Source organism: Dama dama, chromosome 4 (assembly GCF_033118175.1).
Source record: "Dama dama isolate Ldn47 chromosome 4, ASM3311817v1, whole genome shotgun sequence".
Taxonomy (NCBI): Eukaryota; Metazoa; Chordata; class Mammalia; order Artiodactyla; family Cervidae; genus Dama; species Dama dama.
In genome coordinates, this window is record NC_083684.1 from 58628548 (window position 1) to 58648652 (window position 20105).

General features: G+C 53.8%; 1 protein-coding gene across 5 annotated transcripts; it reads right to left on the reverse strand.

Annotated features, from left to right (window-relative positions):
- Positions 1-3593: 3593 nt before the first annotated feature.
- Positions 3594-20067, reverse strand: PPP1R13L (protein phosphatase 1 regulatory subunit 13 like). Of its 5 annotated transcripts, none has more exons than XM_061139597.1 (13): positions 20025-20067; positions 13842-13921; positions 13597-13742; positions 12744-13248; positions 12538-12636; positions 12371-12462; positions 11588-12056; positions 9959-10413; positions 7660-7791; positions 7436-7569; positions 7179-7345; positions 5069-5268; positions 3594-4188 (listed from the first exon to the last, which is right to left on the reverse strand). In XM_061139597.1, the coding sequence occupies exons 2-13, from the start codon at positions 13894-13896 to the stop codon at positions 4150-4152; spliced, it is 2493 nt and encodes an 830-aa protein (XP_060995580.1). In that variant the 5' UTR covers positions 13897-13921; positions 20025-20067; the 3' UTR covers positions 3594-4149. The 5 variants fall into 5 exon arrangements, 4 of the variants coding, with proteins under 4 accessions (XP_060995580.1, XP_060995579.1, XP_060995581.1 ...); XM_061139596.1 differs by lacking the exon at positions 20025-20067 and adding an exon at positions 18953-19580; XM_061139598.1 differs by lacking the exon at positions 20025-20067 and adding an exon at positions 18637-18778.
- Between the last annotated feature and the right edge of the window lie 38 nt (positions 20068-20105).

A 20105-nucleotide genomic window follows, 5' to 3' on the forward strand; every position in this document is an offset into this window, starting at 1 on the left:
TGATTCTCCCCTGCAGCCTCCAGAGGGAGTGCAGCCCCGCCAACACTTTGATTTCAGCCCAGGGAAACAGACTTCTGATCTGACGAACTGCAAAAAAAACAAATGAGTGTTGGGGCTTCCCTGGTGGCTCAGGGGTAAAGAATCCACCTACCAATGCAGGAGACACAGGTTTGACCCCTGGTCTGGAAAGATCCCTTCGTGGCCTCGGAGCAACTAAGCCAGTGTGCCATGACTAATGAGCCTGTGCTAACCACTGAGCCCACGTGCCTAGAGCCCATGCTCAGCAACAGGAGAGGCCACCGCAATGAGGAGCCCAAGCACCGTGACTTGGAGAGTAGCCCCTGCTCACTGCAGCTAGAGAAAGCCCAAGCAGCAATGAAGACCCAGCACAGCCACAAATAAATACAAAAAAAATGTTTCTTTAAATGCGTGTTGTTTTAAGCCACCAAGTTTGTGGTCATTAGTGACAGTAGCCATAAGAAAGGAATGCATACACCTGCAATCAGGCACAATATAGCCACTTCTGCTTTAGTTTTTTTCCATAGCAGTGATCAACATCTGATGGAATATATGTTTTTTGCTTATCATTTTGTGCATGGTCTGTCTCTTCTGCTAGCATGTCAGTTGTACAAAATCAGGAGCATTTTATCAGTGGTTATTGATGACAGGTACAGACTGAAGCGACAAAATAGGTGATTAAATAGTTAATCCCAGTAAGGGATTGTAAGTAGAAAAATATGAGAGACCCTGTAAGTTAATGATGACTCGAGAACACCGGTTTGCTTATCCACGAAGAAAACAAGCAGGCTTGCTTAGCAACAAAACCAGGCAACAGAAGCACAGGACACGCCCCAAAACAATAAGACTATGGTGGCAGGAGCCCCACTTCCTGCCCAGTGAGCTCAGTAAGTGAACGATGCCTAGGACATGCTCTCTGTACACATAAAAACAGTAATTTGCGGATGTAACTTGACCACGCAGGGACAAGAAAACTCCCCTGCTCAACCTGGAGGAGGAGCTAAGGATAAAAGCATGACATCTACTCAAGAAAGGTCTTCTCCCCCTCCTCACTCTTCCTTTGATTATGAAACTGTAGCCCACTAAGTTCTCAGGGCGGAGCATTTCTCACTTCCCCACTTGTCAGCCTCACAATTGTCCTAGTCTAATAAATCCCTTCTTATCTATCCCCTTTGCTCTCGCTGAATTCTTCTCTGCAACTGAGACCTAAAGGACTATGGTAGCAGAGCTCTCTGGACCCCACTGAAATGACACCTGTGGATTTTATTAAGGATAATTTCAAATGTCTGATCCCTGATCCAGGAGGATCCCACATGCTGCAGAGCAACTAAGCCCCTGCACCACCTCTATTGAGCCTGTGCTCCAGAGCCCGGAAGCCCCAACTACGGACTACCCAACTACGTAACCCCAACTACGCAACTCCTGAAGCCAAGGTGCCCTAGAGCCCATGCTCCACAACAAGAAAAGCCACTGCAATGAGAAGCCTGCACACCGCAGCTAGAGAAAAGCCCGTGCAGCAATGAAGACCCAGCACAGCCAAAAAGTAAAAAGCAATAACAAAGTCAGCATATTTGGAAACATACAAGAAAATTTCAAAGCTAAAGCAGTTGAAAGTAGAGGCCTCTGGAAAACAGATAGGGGTAGGGAGAGGTGGCAGAGGGGACCGTTTTTCTTCGTCACACATATCTTAGTATCAGTACCATTTGATTTTTAAAGTATATTCATGAAAATTAATTGGCAGTGATAGAAAGGGTTACTCCTTATGGGGAGGAAACATGCATAGACTGAGAAGAGGCACAATGGAGCTTCTGGATGATGCAAATGTCATACGTCAGCTTTATCCAGTAGAACTTTCTGGGATGATGAAAATAGTTCTCTATCTGCACAGTTCAAAACAGTACCCAAAAAAAAAAAAAAAAAAAACAGTACTCAGTAGCCACGTGGCTACTGAGCATTTGAAAAGTGGCTAATGTGACTGAGGAATTGAATCCTTAAATTTTATTTAATTTAAATTCATTTAAATATTAATTTAAAATAATTTACATACTCCCATGAGTTGTTTTGGACATTGAAGATAATGAGAATGACAGAGAAAATGTTCACAATATAATGTTTGTAATGTTAAATGAAAAATAACAATTATAAACCATATGCATAGTATGGCCCAAATTTTAAAATATATATCATACTGTATATGAAGTTTTAAGAAAAGACTAGAAGGAAGTATACAGAAATTTTTTTTTTAAGTGGAAGCTTTATGCTTGTAAAGAAATACAAATCAGAAGGGAGAAAGGCTTGTGATTTATCAAAAATCTTCATGGAGCAGTTTATGAAATAAAGAAGTGGGGCAGAAACCAAGGAAAATCACTCTTTGGGGTCAGATCCTTGAAAAGAATACATGGTAAAACCCTGTTGAAGAAGAGCTCACAACCCATCCTTTCAGGACACATGAGGAAACGCCACCGTGAGTGAGAACCAGCAGACACAACCAATTACAAAAGCAGATACTCCCAAACTTCCGATGACAGAATTACCAGACATTTAGATCCCCTGGAGAAGGGGATGGCAACCCACTCCAGTATTCTTGCCTGGAGAATTCCATGGACAGAGAAGCCTGGCGGGTTACAGTCCATGGGGTCGCAGAGTCCCACACGACTGAGTGACTAACACTTGCACTACTTTCACTTTCACGTCTTTAAGCTTAAGTAAGTGTTATCGCTCAGTCCTGCCCAACTCTTGGGGACCAAGCTCCTCTGTCCATGAGATTTTCCAAGCCAGAATACTGGAATGGGTTGCCATTTCCTTCTCCAGGGGATCTTCCCAACCTAGGGATCGAACCCAGGTTTCCTGCACTGCAGGCAGATTCTTTACTGACTGAGCTACAAGGGAAGTCCAGTTTAAAGATGCTTAAAAAGAAGAAGTCAGGAATTTACCTGGTAGTCCAGCGGTTGAGACTCTGCCCTTCCACTTGCAGAGGTGTGGTGCAGTCAAAAAAAAAAAAAAAGTATAGTCGAAAGAGGGAGGATTGGATTCACACGAGAGAAATCCCTTCCAAAGGGACTACTTTAAGACTGGTTTACCAAACATATGTATGCATGTGAGAGTTGGACTGTGAAGAAGGCTGAGCGCCAAAGAATTGACGCTTTTGAACTATAGTGTTGGAGAACACTCTTGAGAGTCCCTTGGACTGCAAGGAGATCCAACCAGTCCATCCTAAAGGAGATCAGTCCTGGATGTTCATTGGAATGACTGATGCTAAAGCTGAAACTCCAATACTTTGGCCACCTCATGTGAAGAGTTGACTCATTGGAAAAGACCCTGATGCTGGGAGGGATTGGGGGCAGGAGGAGAAGGGGACGACAGAGGATGAGACGGCTGGATGGCATCACCGACTCGATGGACACGAGTTTGAGTAAACTCCGGGAGTTGGTGATGGACAGGGAGGCCTGGCGTGCTGCGATTCATGGGGTGGCAAAGAGTCGGACACGACTGAGCGACTGAACTGAACTGCACCAAACGTTAACAATGACAAGCACTTACTAAGTCAGTATGGAATTCAAAGAGAAGGAAGTCAATTTCTGTGCAAACTACCTTTATTTAAAAAGGAAAACTCCCCGTTTTGTTGTCACACCAGCGCTATGTGAAGGCACTCGACTGGGGAGAGGTAGAGCAGGGATGCTGATAGAGACAAAGACGCCCACGCCTCACCTGGCCCCTGAAGGCTGCTGGTAGATGCGGGGCACAGGTGACTCCCAGGGTAATCCAGTGGCGGTGACCCACTCCAGGCTCTGCTGGGATGGTGGGTTAGCTTGCTTTGGGGGCGCAGGCTGGGGGGTTGGCAGTGGAAGTAGGAGGCACTTTGGATGGGACCTGATTTGGCAAATGGGGGGATCTCTCTTGCCCCTGATGATATTCCCAGCCCCACCACGACCTCCCACAGCTAAGGCAGGCTTCTAAGTTTAAGACTGGGGTTCTCGTTCTCCCCAGGGTTTCCCGAGAGCTGTTGCCAAGGACCCCACAGCTGCAAGGGCTTGGGGGTGCAGAGAGATGCAGCAGGAAGGGAGGAGGAGGTCTGGAGGGAAGGCAACTGCTGCTTCATCCTGTCTCCCTTGGAAACGTCCTTCTCTCCAGCTACACCTTACTCCTCTGAGGCTTCACCCTGGGGAAGAGCTGAGGGAAGACAGGCTCTTCAGATGCCGGGAGTTCCCACCCTTTCGCTTCACCCCAAATGTAACACAATCACCTAATCCACCCCCCAAACACGTGGACCGTCTCCATCCCCCCGTCCCTTCCTCATAGACTCTCTCAGCATCTCGAAGACCACACCGGGATCCCCTGGCAAGCACCAGATGGAGCCTGCCAGTTGGCAGCGGGCTGGAATAAATGGAGACTTCCCCGTCGTAAAAAAGACGCCTGCCTCTCCCGCCCACCATGGCCGTCTGATTGGGACCCACCTGCCACCTATGCCCTAATTAAAGGCACCTTCCTGTCTCCCAGGAAAGTCATGAGATCTTCCTGATCTCCTCCCCTTACCTAGCAGACTCTCCCTCAATCCTACCGCGATTATATTAATGGACTCTTCCTCACCCTGCCCAGGGCAGTGTAACAAAAAGTTCCATGCCTGTAATTCACAATTCTTCAAGTGCCACCCCTCCCATCACCAAACTGGGATTCTTCATACCCCTCTTGGCTAAAATACATTCTTCTTTACCTCTCCATGAATATAATTAGGGATAATAAAAATATTTGCTTGAAAAAAAAAATTTGCTTGAGCAAAAACCAATCATATAATCGGGAAAGGAGTACGGGTGGGTATCCCTACGAAGTACCACCAGCAAGGGGTTTTTCCTCTTCTAAGAAGGGATTTCCCTTACCTCCTCCGTTATTATGATGGGCTCTTCCTCACCTCCCCACGACAATAATGGGCTCTTCTAACCGCCCCTCCACCCCAGTATAAAGGGCTGTCTCTCTTGCCACTCTTCCCACCCCGTGGGAATCAGCCCTTTCCCCAGTCATCAGGAGACCCGCATAACATTTCTTCTGGGCTCACCCCGAAGTAGTTACGGGGCACGTAGCCCTCCTGGCCGTGCAGCGTGGCCCACCACCAGTCCGTCTCCTCTAGTCCATCCCTCCGCAGCACGGTGACTGAATCGCCCTCTCGGAAGGACAGCTCGTCCCCAAACTCGGCGCTGTAGTCCCAGAGGGCGTACACCGCCCCGTTGTACATCAGCCCCATGCTCTGCTCCACGTCTGAAACAAGAAACCGCAGGGATGGTCAGCGCCCGGTCCGGGGCAGGCCGGGAACACTCAGGGATGCTGGGGACAGGGACAGAGCCTGAGATCTGACACCAGCCCCACCTGGGGGAATGAGCCCCTATTAAAGTTGTGTGTGTAACCTTGTCTGGGGAGGGGCGCCTGAGCTGCAGTCAGCTGCTGGGGCTGGGAGTCTCTAATGGGGTGCATCGGGCCGGGCCACGAACCCCCAGGGAAGGGTCAGTGTCCCCATTTCCTCTCATACCTGGTTAAGTTCCTGGACCACTCCTAAAAGTGTAACTGTCTGCAGCCCCACCACCGCCCCGCTTAAGTGCTTCAGTCTCCACAGAAGACTCAAGCCCTCCTTCCCATGGTACAGCCCTACTCCTCCCCCCGGAAGTGGTCCCAACGCCCCCTTTTCAGATGGTGCAGTGCACTCTGCGCACTTCCCACTCAAAAGATAAAGCCTGCAAAGAGGATGTAATCGTTTTCCAGATAGTATAGCCCACCCGCACTGACTCCCTTAAGTGGTAAAATGCCCAAGGATTTACCCCCTTTCCAAATGGTACAGTCCACCAGGCTCCCCCCACTTAGTGGTCCAGCCCACCACGCTCCAGTTTCTTGGCCCCTCCCTCCCCCTGCCAGGCGCGCCGTCCAATCCCTGCTGCATCCTCACGGGACTCTCCGAGTCCAGGCTGCTGCTGCTGCTAAGTCGCTTCAGTCGTGTCGGACTCTGTGCGACCCCATGGACGGCAGCCCGCCAGGCTCCCCCGTCCCTGGGATTTTCCAGGCAAGAACAGTGGAGTGGGTTGCCATTTCCTTCTCCAATGCATGAAAGTGAAAAGTGAAAGTGAAGTCGCTCAGTCGTATCCGACTCTTCGCGACCCCATGGACCGCAGCCTACCAGGCTCCTCCGTCCATGAGATTTTCCAGGCAAGAGTACTGGAGTGGGGTGCCATTGCCTTCTCCGAGTCCAGGCTAGTAGGACGCTACAATCCTCGTATCTCTAGGCTCCACCGACCTATGACAAAGGGGGTCACAGTCCCCCCTGACCTGGGGGTTACAGCCCTTCTCCTCTTCGGTGGAAGGTCTACTTCTCCCCCCTCACCCCCCAGTCCCGACCTGCGGCCGCCCACCCCTACGGCAGGTGTTACAGCCCCCTGGCTCCCACCTACTTTTCGCCACAGCACAGCAAGCTGGGGTGCAATCCCTGCAGGCTCACCTCTTAAATACCCTGCCCCACCCCTACGTCCTACAGCCTGCCTTACTCCACCTGTGTGACGCTCCGGACACTTAGGCTACAGTTGACCTCTTCGCTGCAGACCCTAGGCACATCCCCATGGTACTGCCTACCTAGTTCCTCCCATCACCTGTTTAGATGACGTGACTTCCACCCCACCCCCCCCGCTCCTGGAGATACATGGTACAGTCTCGTGTCTCCCTACAAGTGGAAGAGGCCCCAAGCCCCTCCCCAGAAGCCAGGGCCGGCTCACCGGTCCCGTGCGTGGTAATGTATCTCCCCCAGGTAGCCCTGGGCCAGGAGACAGTACAGTTGGAACGTCCAACTCCCCCACCCCCACAGATGAGAAGGCAGATAAAGCGGCGCAATCTCCGCAACCGCTCTCGTCCCCACCGGTGTCCAGCTTGAGGCGCACGATTCCCCTGCCCCACTTTCCCTCGAAGGTGGCACAATCTGCTGCCGTCACACACCCTTCTCGCACCTGCCAGGTGGGACGCCCCGTCCGCCACCCCCGCGGGTGGTCCCTCCCGCCGGCCCCTCCTCGGTGATGCCGTCACAGGTCCGTACAGCCCCTCACCTCCCCAGGCATCCTCTCTCGGGAGCCGCAGTCGGCTTCGTTTCCCTGCCCACTATCTCTAGCAGCTGGGGCCCCCGCCCCGCCTCGCACCTGCCAGGTAAGTGGCGCAGTCGGCGTAACCCTCGCGGTAGGGGTCGCACTTCTCGATGGCGGTGGCGCCGTCACTGAGCGTGGTGGCGAAGATGGCCGCGCCGTGCTGTACCAGCGCCGTGCAGATGGCCGTGTCGTTGCACGACGCCGCGCAGTGCAACGGGGTCCTAGGCGTGGGAGGCGGGCGTGAGCGGCCGCGCCCGGCGCCCCAGCGCCGACCCCGCCCCACGCCGGCCGCGCGCGCCGTCAGGGCTCACCAGCCGTGGCTGTCCGGGGAGTTGACGTTGGCCCCGGCCGCGATGAGGAAGTCCACGATGGGGTAGTTGGCGCCGCAGATGGCATTGTGCAGCGCGGTGATGCCCTCCTCGTTAGGCTGGCTCGGGTCGTTCATCTGGGCGGGCCAGGGGGACCAGGAGGCTCATTCCCGCGTCGGGCCGCTCCCAGCCCGCCAGCCCTGCTCTCCCGCACCCGCCGCACTCACCTCCTTCACGGCCTGCTGCACCACCTCCAGCTCCCCGGTCAGTGCGGCGTCCAGAAGCAGCACCAGCGGGTTGAGGCGCGCACGGCGGACTTTGCGCGGGGACCCGGCCTTCCGCAGCACCGAGCGCATCTCCTGGGGGACAGGGCGGGGATGCTTCAGTGGCTTGGGGGGCGGGTCGCTAATACACCCATTCCTTGGAGGGGAAAACAGAGGCTTGGGGACCCGCTGACCGCTCCAGGTCATCCACCTAGACAGGGCTGGAATTGGAACCCAGGAAGGTACAGAGCCTGAGTCCAGAGGGCCATGCGGAGGAGAGTGCCTCAGTTCTATAGTCTCTGGTTCCCTACAACACTCAGGGAATCCAGAGATTTTGGAATCTAGGGCCCTGAGGCTTGAGAGGAGGCCGGGAGACCATCAGGTTGATGACTATGGAAGCCAGATATTCAATTCATAGTTTCGTTTCATTTAGATAATAAACATGAAGTTATCAGGTGTTCATTTTAGATGTTTGAAATTTGAATATGTCATACTATTCCTTCTGCTTCCCTATTTTTGATTTCCAGGTGTTCTACAAAATTCATTTATTCTGAGCACAAAGCATTTGTGATTCCAGTCTTTGATGTCAATGATTTCAGGATTCTGGAATCTGAAGATACCAAGAGCCACTGATTTCAAAATTCTCGGATGTTGTTTCCAGTATACTGTGAGTCCAGAAATGCTAAAGTCGTGCCATTTCAAATTGCTGGGGATCCAGGATGTTGCATTCTCAAGATTCTGTGATTGAGAACTTGAATATTTTATGGTTAGAATTTCATTCCAAAAGATTGGAAGGAAATGCTTAAAATGTTCATCGTGGTTCTGAGTGCTTGTGATTTTGGTCTCTTTATTCTATTTTATCTATTTCTTCCTAGTTACTATGTGTATTCCTTTCTAGTGGAAAATGCTCACTTAAAATAAAATCTTATATGTGATTTTTTGGAATCAAATAATAAGTCTTTTGTTTTCAGTTTTGGGGACTTCAAGAATCAGTACAACCAGGGTTTGTGCTACTAATTTTTTACTTCTACTGTTCACATCTTCAGTATCCTAGGATTCTAATATTTTAGTTTTGAGCTTGTGACGCCAGGATTTAATGATTGAATGCTGTGAGTTTTCAAGTTTCTCTGTGGCCAGGACTTTGTGATTCTACCATGAGGCAGTTTGACCATTTCAAGGCGTGGTTATTCTTCCATTCTTGATTCAAGATCCTGAGCCTCAGGATCTTGGCTGAGCCAACATTTCTTGGCTCCACCCTCAGGAGGGCCTAGGAATAGGCATTTTGAGGTCCACTTGGCCCCCACTTCTTCTCTGGGAATTGTTTCCCTCCCCCTGTCTACTCACGCTGAGCAATTAAGATTATTCCATGCTCCCCACCCCCGGCCTAGATGCAGAAACCTGAACAAGATCAGCAGGAGACTGTCTCCTGGTCAAATGATGACAGTAACAATACTGGTTAACAGTTAAGTGCCAGGCACTATCCTAAGCATTACATTAATGTATTAGATTCTAACTGCAACTCTATAGTTACTCTCATTCCCATTTTACAGATGAGGAAACTGAGGTCCAGGGAGGCTAAATGTCTGGCTCAAGGTTGCACAGCTAATAAGTACAGTGGAGCTGGGATGTCAACCCAGGCAGCCTTGCTCTGAAGCTGGGACACTTAATCACGAAACCTACAGGCTCAGAGACCAGAGACTGGTTCTTGAAAATTTGAATGGAAGAAACTCTGACTAGAGTCGGAGGACACCACGGACTTGAACTGAGAGGTCATTTTGATTCAGGGCTGGGTGGGCCAGTTCTAGCCATGGCATGGGCTTGCTGAAGTGTAAGAGGAGAGCAGATCTCCAGGGAAAGGGGACATGAGAAGCTATGCAGCAGCTCCAGAGAGAAATGGTGACTGCCTTGATTCCAGCAGGCTTTTCAGATCCCAGAATAAACCCTCTGTCCTGCCAAGACAAGTCATTTCCAGGTTGGAAGATTCTTAGATTCCTGAAGGGAAGCCCATGGCAGGGACAGGTTACTGGAGAGGAGCAGAGAAAGTCTCTATATGGTCAAGACTTCCAGATGCCCCTCCATATATGTTCTCTTTCTTTGGACCCTTGGGTTAAAAACTACATTTCCCAGCCTCCCTTGCAACTGGGTTCCTGGCCAGTGGAATGTGGCAGCTGTGAGGCGTGCAATTTCCAGGTTCTGTCCTAAAAGAGAAGAAACACTTCCATGTGCTAAGTGATATACCCTGGGTTCCTCCTGTATTACTTACCATGCTCTGTGGCTGCTCTGGTGGGCTGCTCTGCAGAGGGGCTGAGGGTGGGATGGGAGCCGGTGGGGCTGGAGCAGGGGGCCCGGCCCTGGCCTCAGATCCCTCAGTGATGGGGGACAGCTCGGGTTCAGGGCCCCCAGGCCCACCATGACGATGGAAGAGGCGGCTGATGATCTGTTGGTATTGCTTCTTGTGGGTGGGGGGCAGGGCTACAGCCGGGCTTTGCTCCATGGAGCCCCGGCGTTTGAGGGGCCGTGGAATCTCTGCCAGCACCCGGGCCACCTCCTCCAGCTCCGGCACAGACTGTGCCTCGGGCGGCAGCGCTGGCTGCAGCCGTGTGGGACTAAGGGGCCGAGTCACAGCACCTTCGTCTGCGTCGCCAACCTCCAGCACGGGTGTCAGCAGCCCCTCCAGCTCTGGTTCAGGTTCCAGATCAGCGGGAGGTTTGGCGAGGCCTAGAAGGAACAAGTGCCCCATCAGAGAAGGGATCCCTGGAGCCCCTCAAGACTCCCTCCCCACAGCTTCCAGGACCTGCCACCAATGCCTGATTTGCTGTGTGTCCTCAGGGCAGTTCTTGCTCTCTCTGGACTACAACTTCCTACGGTTGTGAATAACAGACAACTATGACCTCCCCCATTTATCACGCACTTCAGCTTGTGCCCTGTGTGTTCTCCACACCTGTCTTACTGAATTCTCACCACTCCGTTGTGAAGTTGATATGGCTATCATCTCATTACTACAGAAAGGGAAACTGAGTCTCAGAGAGGGCGAATCAGTTGCCCAAAGCCACAGAGCTAGAATTGGAGCTCAGTTCTATCCCACTCCAGAATCTCTACTCCTACTATGATGACAGACTTGACTAAGACTCTAATCATTTCCTCTCTGAACATCTCGGGCAGAAAATTGCTGGGACTAGGATCCTGGTATTTGATGGTCTCATCTTTGGTTCCTGCCTCTCAATCACTTTCTAAAAGCAGGTCGAAATATATAATGCTTGTTCTCCTTGTTTTCCTTTTTATAATGATCGTTTTCTACATGATTTCATTGAATGCCCATCATAATCTATGAAGTAAGTATTATTCATCTCTTTTCACAGGTGAGAAAATGGAAGCTCGTGTGCGTTAATTAATTTATCCTGAGTCACAGAGCAAGTCGATCACAGAGAGGGACTCAAAACCCACTCTGTTTAAATCCAAGTCCTGAGCTGGTCTCACACCAAAAACTATTAATAATTATTATGACTACTATGATAGCTACTGGGGGCTTAGTATACATCAGGCCCTATTTTAAAACCTTTATAGGGATTATATATTCCAATACAATACCCCAATGAGGTAGGTTCTATCACTATTCATCTTTTCCACTCAAGGAAATTGAGGTCCAGAGAGGTTATGTAACTTGCCAAAGGTCACACAGCATGTAGCCAGCCAGTCTGACTCCAGAGTCCCTGCTTAAGCACTGTGCTGTGGCTAGTTCCTGAGCAAGCCCCCAAGCTCATCTGGCCTCGTGCTCTGCAGGGACGGTGTCTGGAAACAGGCGTTTGGTTGTGATGGGTCCCCCAGCTGGTTTGGTCCCCAGCCATCTGTCCTCCCTTCACCCAGCCCTCCAGAACCCCCAGCGCTGACTCACCTTCACTTGTAGGGGCCCAAGTCTGTTGGGGGGGTTGGGGGGCTGGGGCAGGGGCTTGTGGTTGAGGCTGGGGTTGTAGTTGTGGTTGAGGCTGTGGGGGCAGCTGGGGCTGTGGGTGGGGCTGGGGCTGGGGGGGTGCCTGGGGCTGGGGAGGCATCTTAGGTGGGGGAGCTCGAGAGAAGATGGAGGAGCCCGGGAGCATGGCCCTGCTGGCTCCATGCTCCCAAAAAGCATTCTGCAGCTTGAATATCATGCTGAGGGGGAGGGGGCGCTGGCGGGGGGCACTGCGGGGTTGCGGGCTGGAAGGAGGCATGGGGATGCGACTGACAGGCTGCCAGCTTCGGGGCAAGGTGCCTGACGGCCCCGCGGAGCCCAGTGATCGGCGGTAGCTGCCCACATCAGAACGCCTGTCGTTGGCCAGAGGGGAGACCTTGTAATTGCGGGGCAGAGTGGCGCTGGTGAAGTTGTCCTGGGGGAGAAAGAGGGAAGGAAGGAAGACAGAAAGGGTTCAGGTGGGAGGACGAGAGGCCTAAGGGGATGAAAGATAGAGGAGTGGAGGAAAGGACAAGGGAGGTCAAGGCAAAAGGCAAGAAGGGAGAGAAGGAGCGGAGGGCAGAAACAAAAGAAAAAAAAAAAGGAGAGGGAGAAACAAAAGAGGGTCGGGGAGGGGGTGGAAATCCACGATAAAGCCGAGGAAGGGTATGGAAACTGCGGGCACAGCCAGAAAGGGGAGACTAGTCCTGATCCCACAAACCCCCTCCCCAAGTTTCTTTGGCCTCTCACCTTGCCGCTGGCCCCCAGCCCATCCAGGCTGCTCTCTCTCCAGGGTAACAGCTGCAGGCCCGGCGAAGCAGGCCGCGGGAAGACATCCAGACCTGTGAGGCGGGAATCAGTAGGGTCTGGGGGAATGCCTCTCCAGCTCCCCCACCCTCTGGCCTTCCATCACTCACGTTCATAGCTCGCGGTTTGCGAGGGCTTCTTCTCATAAGCCACGTCCAGGTCGGACTCGTTCCAGGCTTTGGGGGGCCGCCGGCGCAGAGTTAGGTCGTCTGGGGGAGAAGTTGCTCATGAGGTTCCCGGGTGGGGAGTGGGGGTAGACAGGCTGGTCCCAGGCCCTGCACCCCTCGCACTCGCTAAGTTGGGCCCCGCGGTTCACCTTGAGCGCGCAGAGGCGGGGCGAAGGCGCTGCCGCCGGTGCCCAGAAGAGGGCTCCCAAAGGCAGCCGGCGCGTCGTAAGGTGCGGTCCCGGGGCGAGGCGAGGGCCCGCGCTCCGGGAAGAAGGCCTGGGGCCCTTCCGCCAGGGGGCTGCCACGCGGGGAGCCCGCGCGGCCCAAGAAGTCAAAGGGCGTGGGGTGACCCTGCTGTCGCAGCGGGCCGGGTCGAGGGGAGGGCGCCCGGCCGTGTGGGCTGCCTGCGCCATCGAAGGCGCGGGGCCGGGGCGAGGGCGAGCGGTCTAGGCTGCCGTAGGCGTCTGGCTGCAGGTAGAGCTGGGTGCGCGGTGACGACGGCCGGCCCTTCGCGGACAGCGAGCTGTAGGGGAGCAGAGCCGGGGCGCTCTCCGAGCGTCCGAATGGGGTGTCTGCGCCGTCGGTGGTCGCCTTCCGGGAGGACCCGCGGCTGCCCAAGGGCTCGGGGACCGGGCTGGTGCTGTACCGAGATAGCTGTGGGGACATTGTGGGGTCAAAAGAGACGTTAGTAGAGGGTTGGTAAGTCAATCGATAATGGTGATCGAGAGCCAACCCTAGAGAGGTAGGCGGGGCTGGAGATTCAGGCCTAGGGAACCCTGCCGTCGGGGCTGGGGCCAGCACACACAGTGCTTTTGTGCCGCTTAGAAAAAAGCCCCTTTTCTTCCGAGGGTCCTGACAGACGGCCGCTTCCACTGGCGCCCTTTATCAGATGCCCTTAAATAGTCCACCGCCAGCCCCATGGGACAGGCTTGCCTGAACTCCTGGCCAAAAGAAGTTGACTTTTCGGGGGGCCATGGTGGGGACCAGGACCCGCGGGCTCACCCTAGCCGGCGCTGCGGCCTGCGAGCCAGGAGGCGCCGCGGGCGAATCCGACCACAGCGACTCTAGCTGCTTGGTCAGTTCGTCCACCTTGGCTGCCGCCGTGTCCAGTTCCATCTGCTTCAGGTCCATGTGCTTCATGGCTAGAGCTGGGCGGGCGGTAGTGGCAATGAGGACCGGGAACTGTGGGCCCCGCCCCGCCCCCGAGGGCCGCGCCCCGGCAAGCCCCGCCCCCTACCCCAGCTCACACTGGAATTTCAGGTCCAGAATGTCCCCCGAACTCTGGAACGCCTCGCTGTCCATGGTGCCGGCCGGCCTGAGCGGGCGCCTGCGTTTGGGGAGGCAGGGGCGGGAGAGAGTCTGCTCAGGGCCCGCCTACAGGGAACCTGGGGCCCTAAGGAGCGCGAGGGAGCCTTTACTCTCCTCGTTCCTTCCACTGGAAGTTCTATGCCTCACCATCGCCCCTGCTGGGAAATACCAACTCCTGCAAAACCCTCTGGCTCAGGACAATTCCCTCTCTTTACGTGACTCCTGATTCATCTCTGTCTCAGTCTTAATAAAACTGGATCATTCCTTCAACCATTATCCATTGACCACCTACTATCTGCCAGGCATTTTAGTGAACAGAGGTTGCAATAATAATAACTATCAATTACTGAATGGCAACTATCAATTACTGAATGGCTACTAGGGACCAAGAGACACTGTGCTAGATGCTGGGGATCTTTCTAAAAATAATGATGTGTTGCAGTCTATATGTGCCTACTATGTACCGACTCAATGGACATGAGTTTGAGCAAACTCCGGGAGATGGTGAAGGACAGGAAAGCCTGGGATGCTGCGGTCCATGGGGTCGCAAAGAGTCAGACACGACTAAGCAACTGAACCACAACATTATGTGCCAGGACCTTTGCTAGTTGCCTGAGAGTTTAATGAAATAAAACAACAACTATTTATTGAAAGGTCACTGTCACCTAGAATTGTACCAAGTGCTTTACACTCGATACCTTATCCCAAGATCAAAACCTCCATAGCAGGCATGAAATTGAGGCTCAGAAACATACATTTCAGATCACCCTGCAAGAAGTCAGCATACTAGGTTTCACATCTGAACCTAACTTGACATTCTGGGTCATCTCCATCAGTCTGAGGGCTGCAGAGGACAGGGACCACTCAGCTTCCTCTCCCCGGAGTCCCCGCCCAGAGCAGACTCAGCGTGTTCACACGGGTCCAGTGTCAACAGAAGAACTGGGAGGTGACCAGGGGCCACTGAAGTTGCCAACCCAGTGGGAAGGAGCCAGGCCCCCAAGAACCAGTTGGGCCAGCACCACCCCCATCTCCACGGTAACCGCCACGCCTGCCAAGTCTGCCACCTCCCTGCTGCACCAACCGGCTGCTTAGCTTTGATTTGGGGTGCAGGCGTGGGCAGCAGGGCAGGCTGGGGCATGCTGATTCTGGCTTCAGTCTGGGAAGCCTCGGAACAGAACCTGCTGGGGCTGGTGGCTCATTTGGGTGTGTTAGGAGTGTGTGACCTTGGACTTGGAGTCCCTTCCACTCCTTGGGCCTCAGTTTCCCCAAACTGTGAAAGGAGGAGGCAAATCAGCTATTCCAAGAGGCCTCCTTAATCCCTCGGAGCCCTAGATTCTGAAATTATAAGGATCTTGAGGTTGTAACTAAATTCCTACAGAACCTAAAACCCTCCAGTTGGGAAGTCTATGGTTTGAAAGTTCTGAGTCCAAGATTCTATCTTTGGAACATTCTAGAATTCTCCACTTTGGCTAGCCTAGATTTCTCTGTCTTCCTGCACCAAGTTCTATCTATTTCAGGTTTCCAAAGTCCTAAAAGTCTAGGTGAACGTCTGGTTTAGTGGAGCTGCTGAAAGCACAGTTAAGGAGAATTCAAATCTGGTAGCACCACTGTCCCACTTGACCAGATAGCCTCAGTTTTCTGATCTGTAAAATTAGAATCAATAGCAGTTCATTTCAGAGGACTGCTGTGAGGATCCAACTGGCCAGAAAGTGCAAGAGAAATTAAGGTTCTGAGAATTGAGGCCTCAAAAAGTAGAGACTATAGGAACCAAAATCGGCATCTTTTAGAATCTTAGAGATACATAGGAAACACTCTGTTAAAATATAAAAAACAACAGCATCGAAACATGTATATTATCTATGGTGAAACAGATCACCAGCCCAGGTGGGATGCATGAGACAAGTGCTCGGGCCTGGTGCACTGGGAAGACCCAGAGGGATCGGGTAGAGAGGCAGGTGGGAGGGGGGATCGGGATGGGGAATACATGTAAATCCATGGCTGATTCGTGTCAATGTATGACAAAAATCACTACAATATTGTAAAGTAATTAGCCTCCAACTAATAAATGAAAAAAAAAATATATATATATATATAAACGAACTATCTATGCTACCACCAGGGCCAGCATTCTGGTAGCGAGTGGTTCTTTCGGGGAGTTTCTGATTCTCAAATTCTAAGACACATCCCACGCTGACATCCTCTGGGTCTAAGGAAATGCTAGGGCTGGGCGTGAAGCCGTCCCGGGGCTGAGGCGGGCGAAGGGGGCGTCGGGGCCGCCAGGGGGCGCTCCTGGTCACGGCACGACCCCAGCTGGGAGAGCGGACAGCGCCTTGAGCTCAGACCCCGGGAATGCGCGGCGGGCCCAGGCAGGTGCAGCACCTCCCGCGGCAGAGGAGCGGGGACCGGGCGGGGCGCAAGGGTGGCGCGGCCGCGCCTCTGCTCGCGGCCCCTGTCCTCCACCCCCAGGCCCTCTCCGCCGGGCGCCCCTCTCCTCCGCTCTTAGGTCTCCTTCCCCAGCATCTTCTGCACCCCAGCCACGTTCTTTGGAATTAAAAATCAGGGGCGGAGGTGGAGGTCCTGGAACCGTAGGACCTCCGTAGGAACCGGGTCAGAGCGCTAGGCTGGACTGGCAGTACACAGGTTGAAATCCTCCTAGATAGACGCTGGGAGCCGCCATCCCCCGCCCCCCCCCCCCCCCATCCCTGCCCTGGGACTTGGTTTCCTCCTCCGTGGACGTCTGTGCAACGAGCTTGGGCCTTCCCATTCTTTAAATTAGCTTCTGTGTGCCTCAGTTTCCTTAAGTGTATAAAGGGGGAATCAATACCTTCTCCTCAAAGAAGTGTGAAGTTTGAATGACATAATTTATGTACAGAGTTTAGAACATCGCAGGGCACAGAGTGAAGTTCACACGGTAAGATTCCTAATTCCCAGGCCTGGAACAGAGAGCTCAAAACCCAAAGTGACTGTTTTTCTCCAAAACAGCCCTTTCAGATCTTTCTGAGATTCTAATACCCCTGAACTTTGATCCTTCCCTCTTGACTTCAGTCCTCGGATTTCAGAACCCAAACTGTGGCTTCTATGACTCAGTTTACCCTTCCTCTCTATATAATGGCTGTGTTGTGCAAGCCCACCACCACCAATCCCATCCCATCTTCTCCCCTGCTTTCCTGAGTTCTGGCCATCTCTAGTTCTGGCCCATTCCAGGGCATAGGAATCCCTGGAAGATTCCAGACAGAAGGTGGCAAAAGCTGAAGGTATCGCTTTCATTCCAGCCTCAGTTTCCCCAATGGACAAAAGAGAAGTCATTCCCTGGGGTGGGCTCAGCAAACCCCAGTGGAAGTAAGACCTTTGGGCAATTGCCGGAGACTTCTGTAGACAGTGGGAACCATCTCTCTACCTGCCAGCCCTCAGCCTGGCACGCTGTGAGCTCTGCCTTGGCAGCCACGGTTATTATTTTTAATTTCATCCCAGGCTATCAGCAAATGCCCTTCAAGCCCAGACATTAGGAAGTTCTTCCCTCTCTCACCAGAAACCCCTGCCTCCCCCACCCCCTTGTATAATCCCTTCACGTGACACATAGGGGTGGAGAGAAGGGGGAGTCTTGGGAGGGAGGTGCTGGGCGTCTGCCCTCCCCCAGCTTCAAGGACATACACACACCTCCAGAATTAGCCTCTATCCTCCCTTATCTGCCACACTACCTCAGGTCAGACAGATGGGAGGGGAGGTGACATTTCTCACCTCAGGGTCAGGGCCAGGAGCCCTAGGAGAGAAGTCAGTCAGAAAATCCGGTGGGCGGGGATGGAATCCTGACGCCCAAGAGAGCTGTGTGGAAGGAGGAGGGCAAATCCTGACCCCCAACGCTGCTGCCACTGTGACCTCTGACTCAGCTTACCCCCTCCTCTCTGTATAATGGCTGTATTGTGTCCAGCCTTGCAAGCCCCCCCTCAACCCCACCCCACCTTCTGGAATTCTGCCCTGGATTCTAGAACCCTCTTTGCAAATCCCAGATATTTCCCACCTTCAAGGGGTAATAGAAGGTTCCCCGCCCCCGCCAGGGGGCGCCCTGGGGCGGAGGTCCCTCCTCTGGTTAGGCAGGTCTGACGCCCCGGTTAATGACATGTTGGGGATCGTGCAGCGGCACAGAGAAGGTTGGAGACCTGCCCTAGTCCTCCCCACCCCAACCCCGGCCCCCACCCCAGAGCCAGGAAGAGGGGGGAACGCCGGGACACAGTCTTCAGAGAGACCAAGGGTGTTAGTTCCGATTCATTTCAGGAGCCCGGGTTCCACTATCCCCACCCCGTCCCTAACTCTGCTCCTAGACCTAAAGACTCGGTCGAGAAGGCAGCTGAAGGGTGGCAGGGATGGCCGCCCGTTCCAGAGCCCCAGCAGTCCAAGTCTCCCATTTCTCCCCCAAGAGATCCGATATCCCAATTGTACTCAAGGACTCAGGATTCCTAAAGCTCCCAATTCGAGAGACTGAGGAGCCCCAATTTCGAACCTCTCCCCAGGACTACGGTGTCCGCGCCCGCCCTTCCAAGAACTCAGGCATTCGAGCCCCCTTTCCTTCTGCCCAGTAAAGCAGGCATCCAAGTTTTAGCCTTCTAAGGTCCCTGGCGTCCTGCGCACCCCTAATTCCGCCCTGGGACCTGGCGTCCTAGCCTCTTCAGGACCCTCCCAAGGGACGCGAGTCTCGGGCTCCACCAGAGCCGCTGAACCCAAGGGGGTGTAACTCACAGATCCGGGGCAGACTTTGGCACCGGGGGGCTTCCTCCGGCTCCGGCTCGGGCTGCAGGGAGCCGAGGACGGGGCGGGGCAGGCGCCGGGAACAGGTTAGACGACGTGACTCCGACTGGAGGGAGGCGGGTCTCGGAGGGGAGGGGGAGTGGGGGTCGCTTCGAGCACTTTGGGACTTGTAGTCCCGGAGGAGCGGAACAGAGCCGGGTACGTTCCCATTCGAACTAACTAACATAAAGCCCATTTCACAGACAGGAAGGGCGAGGTCGAAAATCCAAGGGTGACCTAACTAAGTAAATAGAATTCAGACTCTTACCTCGCTGTGGTTGCAAGAGACGAAGTCCTGAGTCCCTGCCCTAACCCTCCAGGCTCAGTTTCCCCCTTCTTGAATGAAGATTTGGACACCACCGAAGAGGTAGAAAGTTACAGAGGCTGGGGGAGACACATATTCCGCCCCCAAGGCGAGAAGAGGGCCTCGCCAAAATTAGTATCCCCTCGGATCTCTAAGCCTCAGTCTCTCCATCGGTAAAAAGAGTGGTTGGGATCTTGACAGAATTTCGCAGCTACAACTCCCCAAGTTGGAGGCTGGGACTACAACTCCCAGCAGCTTCCTCAACGGACGTCCGGCGCCACCCAGTCTCGCGTCCTCTGGGAACTGTAGTCCCGGAGCTCGCAGGGGCGGCGCCCGCGTGTCTCGCCCACGCACGGGAAACTGGCGATCCTGGGAAGAGGCAACCCATCCTCTTTCGCTGACCCTCCCTCCGCTCTGGGCAGCCGCCGGCTCGCTGAGAAGGTGGGCGCCCTAGTTCTAAAGTAGGATCCGCAATCTCGGCAGAGGGGGCGGGAATCAGCGCTGACACACCGGTCAGGAATGCAGTCTGGTCACCCTGTCTAGTCACCGTCCCGCGGCTCCGCCCGTCTCCCCACGCGGCACGATTCCCATGGGAAGCGACGTGGGCGTGTCCCCCAAATCTGCGTCCACGTGCCGCTGTTTACACGCGCCCGGGGACAGAGACGGGGCACTGATCAGGACTTCTACTCATTCTTCCTTCCTCAAAGTCTTTGGAAATGCCCCCCACGCACGAGACTAATTCCTCGAAGGCATCGACCCGTCTCTTCTGGCCCACTGCCCCTTCTCTAGTCCGCACCGCCCCCACGCGTGTCCAGCTCGGAAGCCCGGAGGCTCCTCCCCGGGATCCACAGGCTCCTCCCCCTATATTTCCCGCTCCCCTGGAGCCCCGAAAGCCCGCCCCTGGCTGGTAGTTAAAAGCCCTCATTCCTCCGCTTTCCCACCTCTCCCAGTCAAGTTCTGAACTTCCGAGGCATCTGGACCTCCCTAGAAGGGTTTGTAATACTGAAACCACAGTCCTACCCACCTGAACCCTTACCTGTCTCTTTAAGGATTTCAGACCACTCGATCTTCCTGTCTCTTTAAGAATTAAGGCCTATGAATGTGGCGGCCCCTTTAA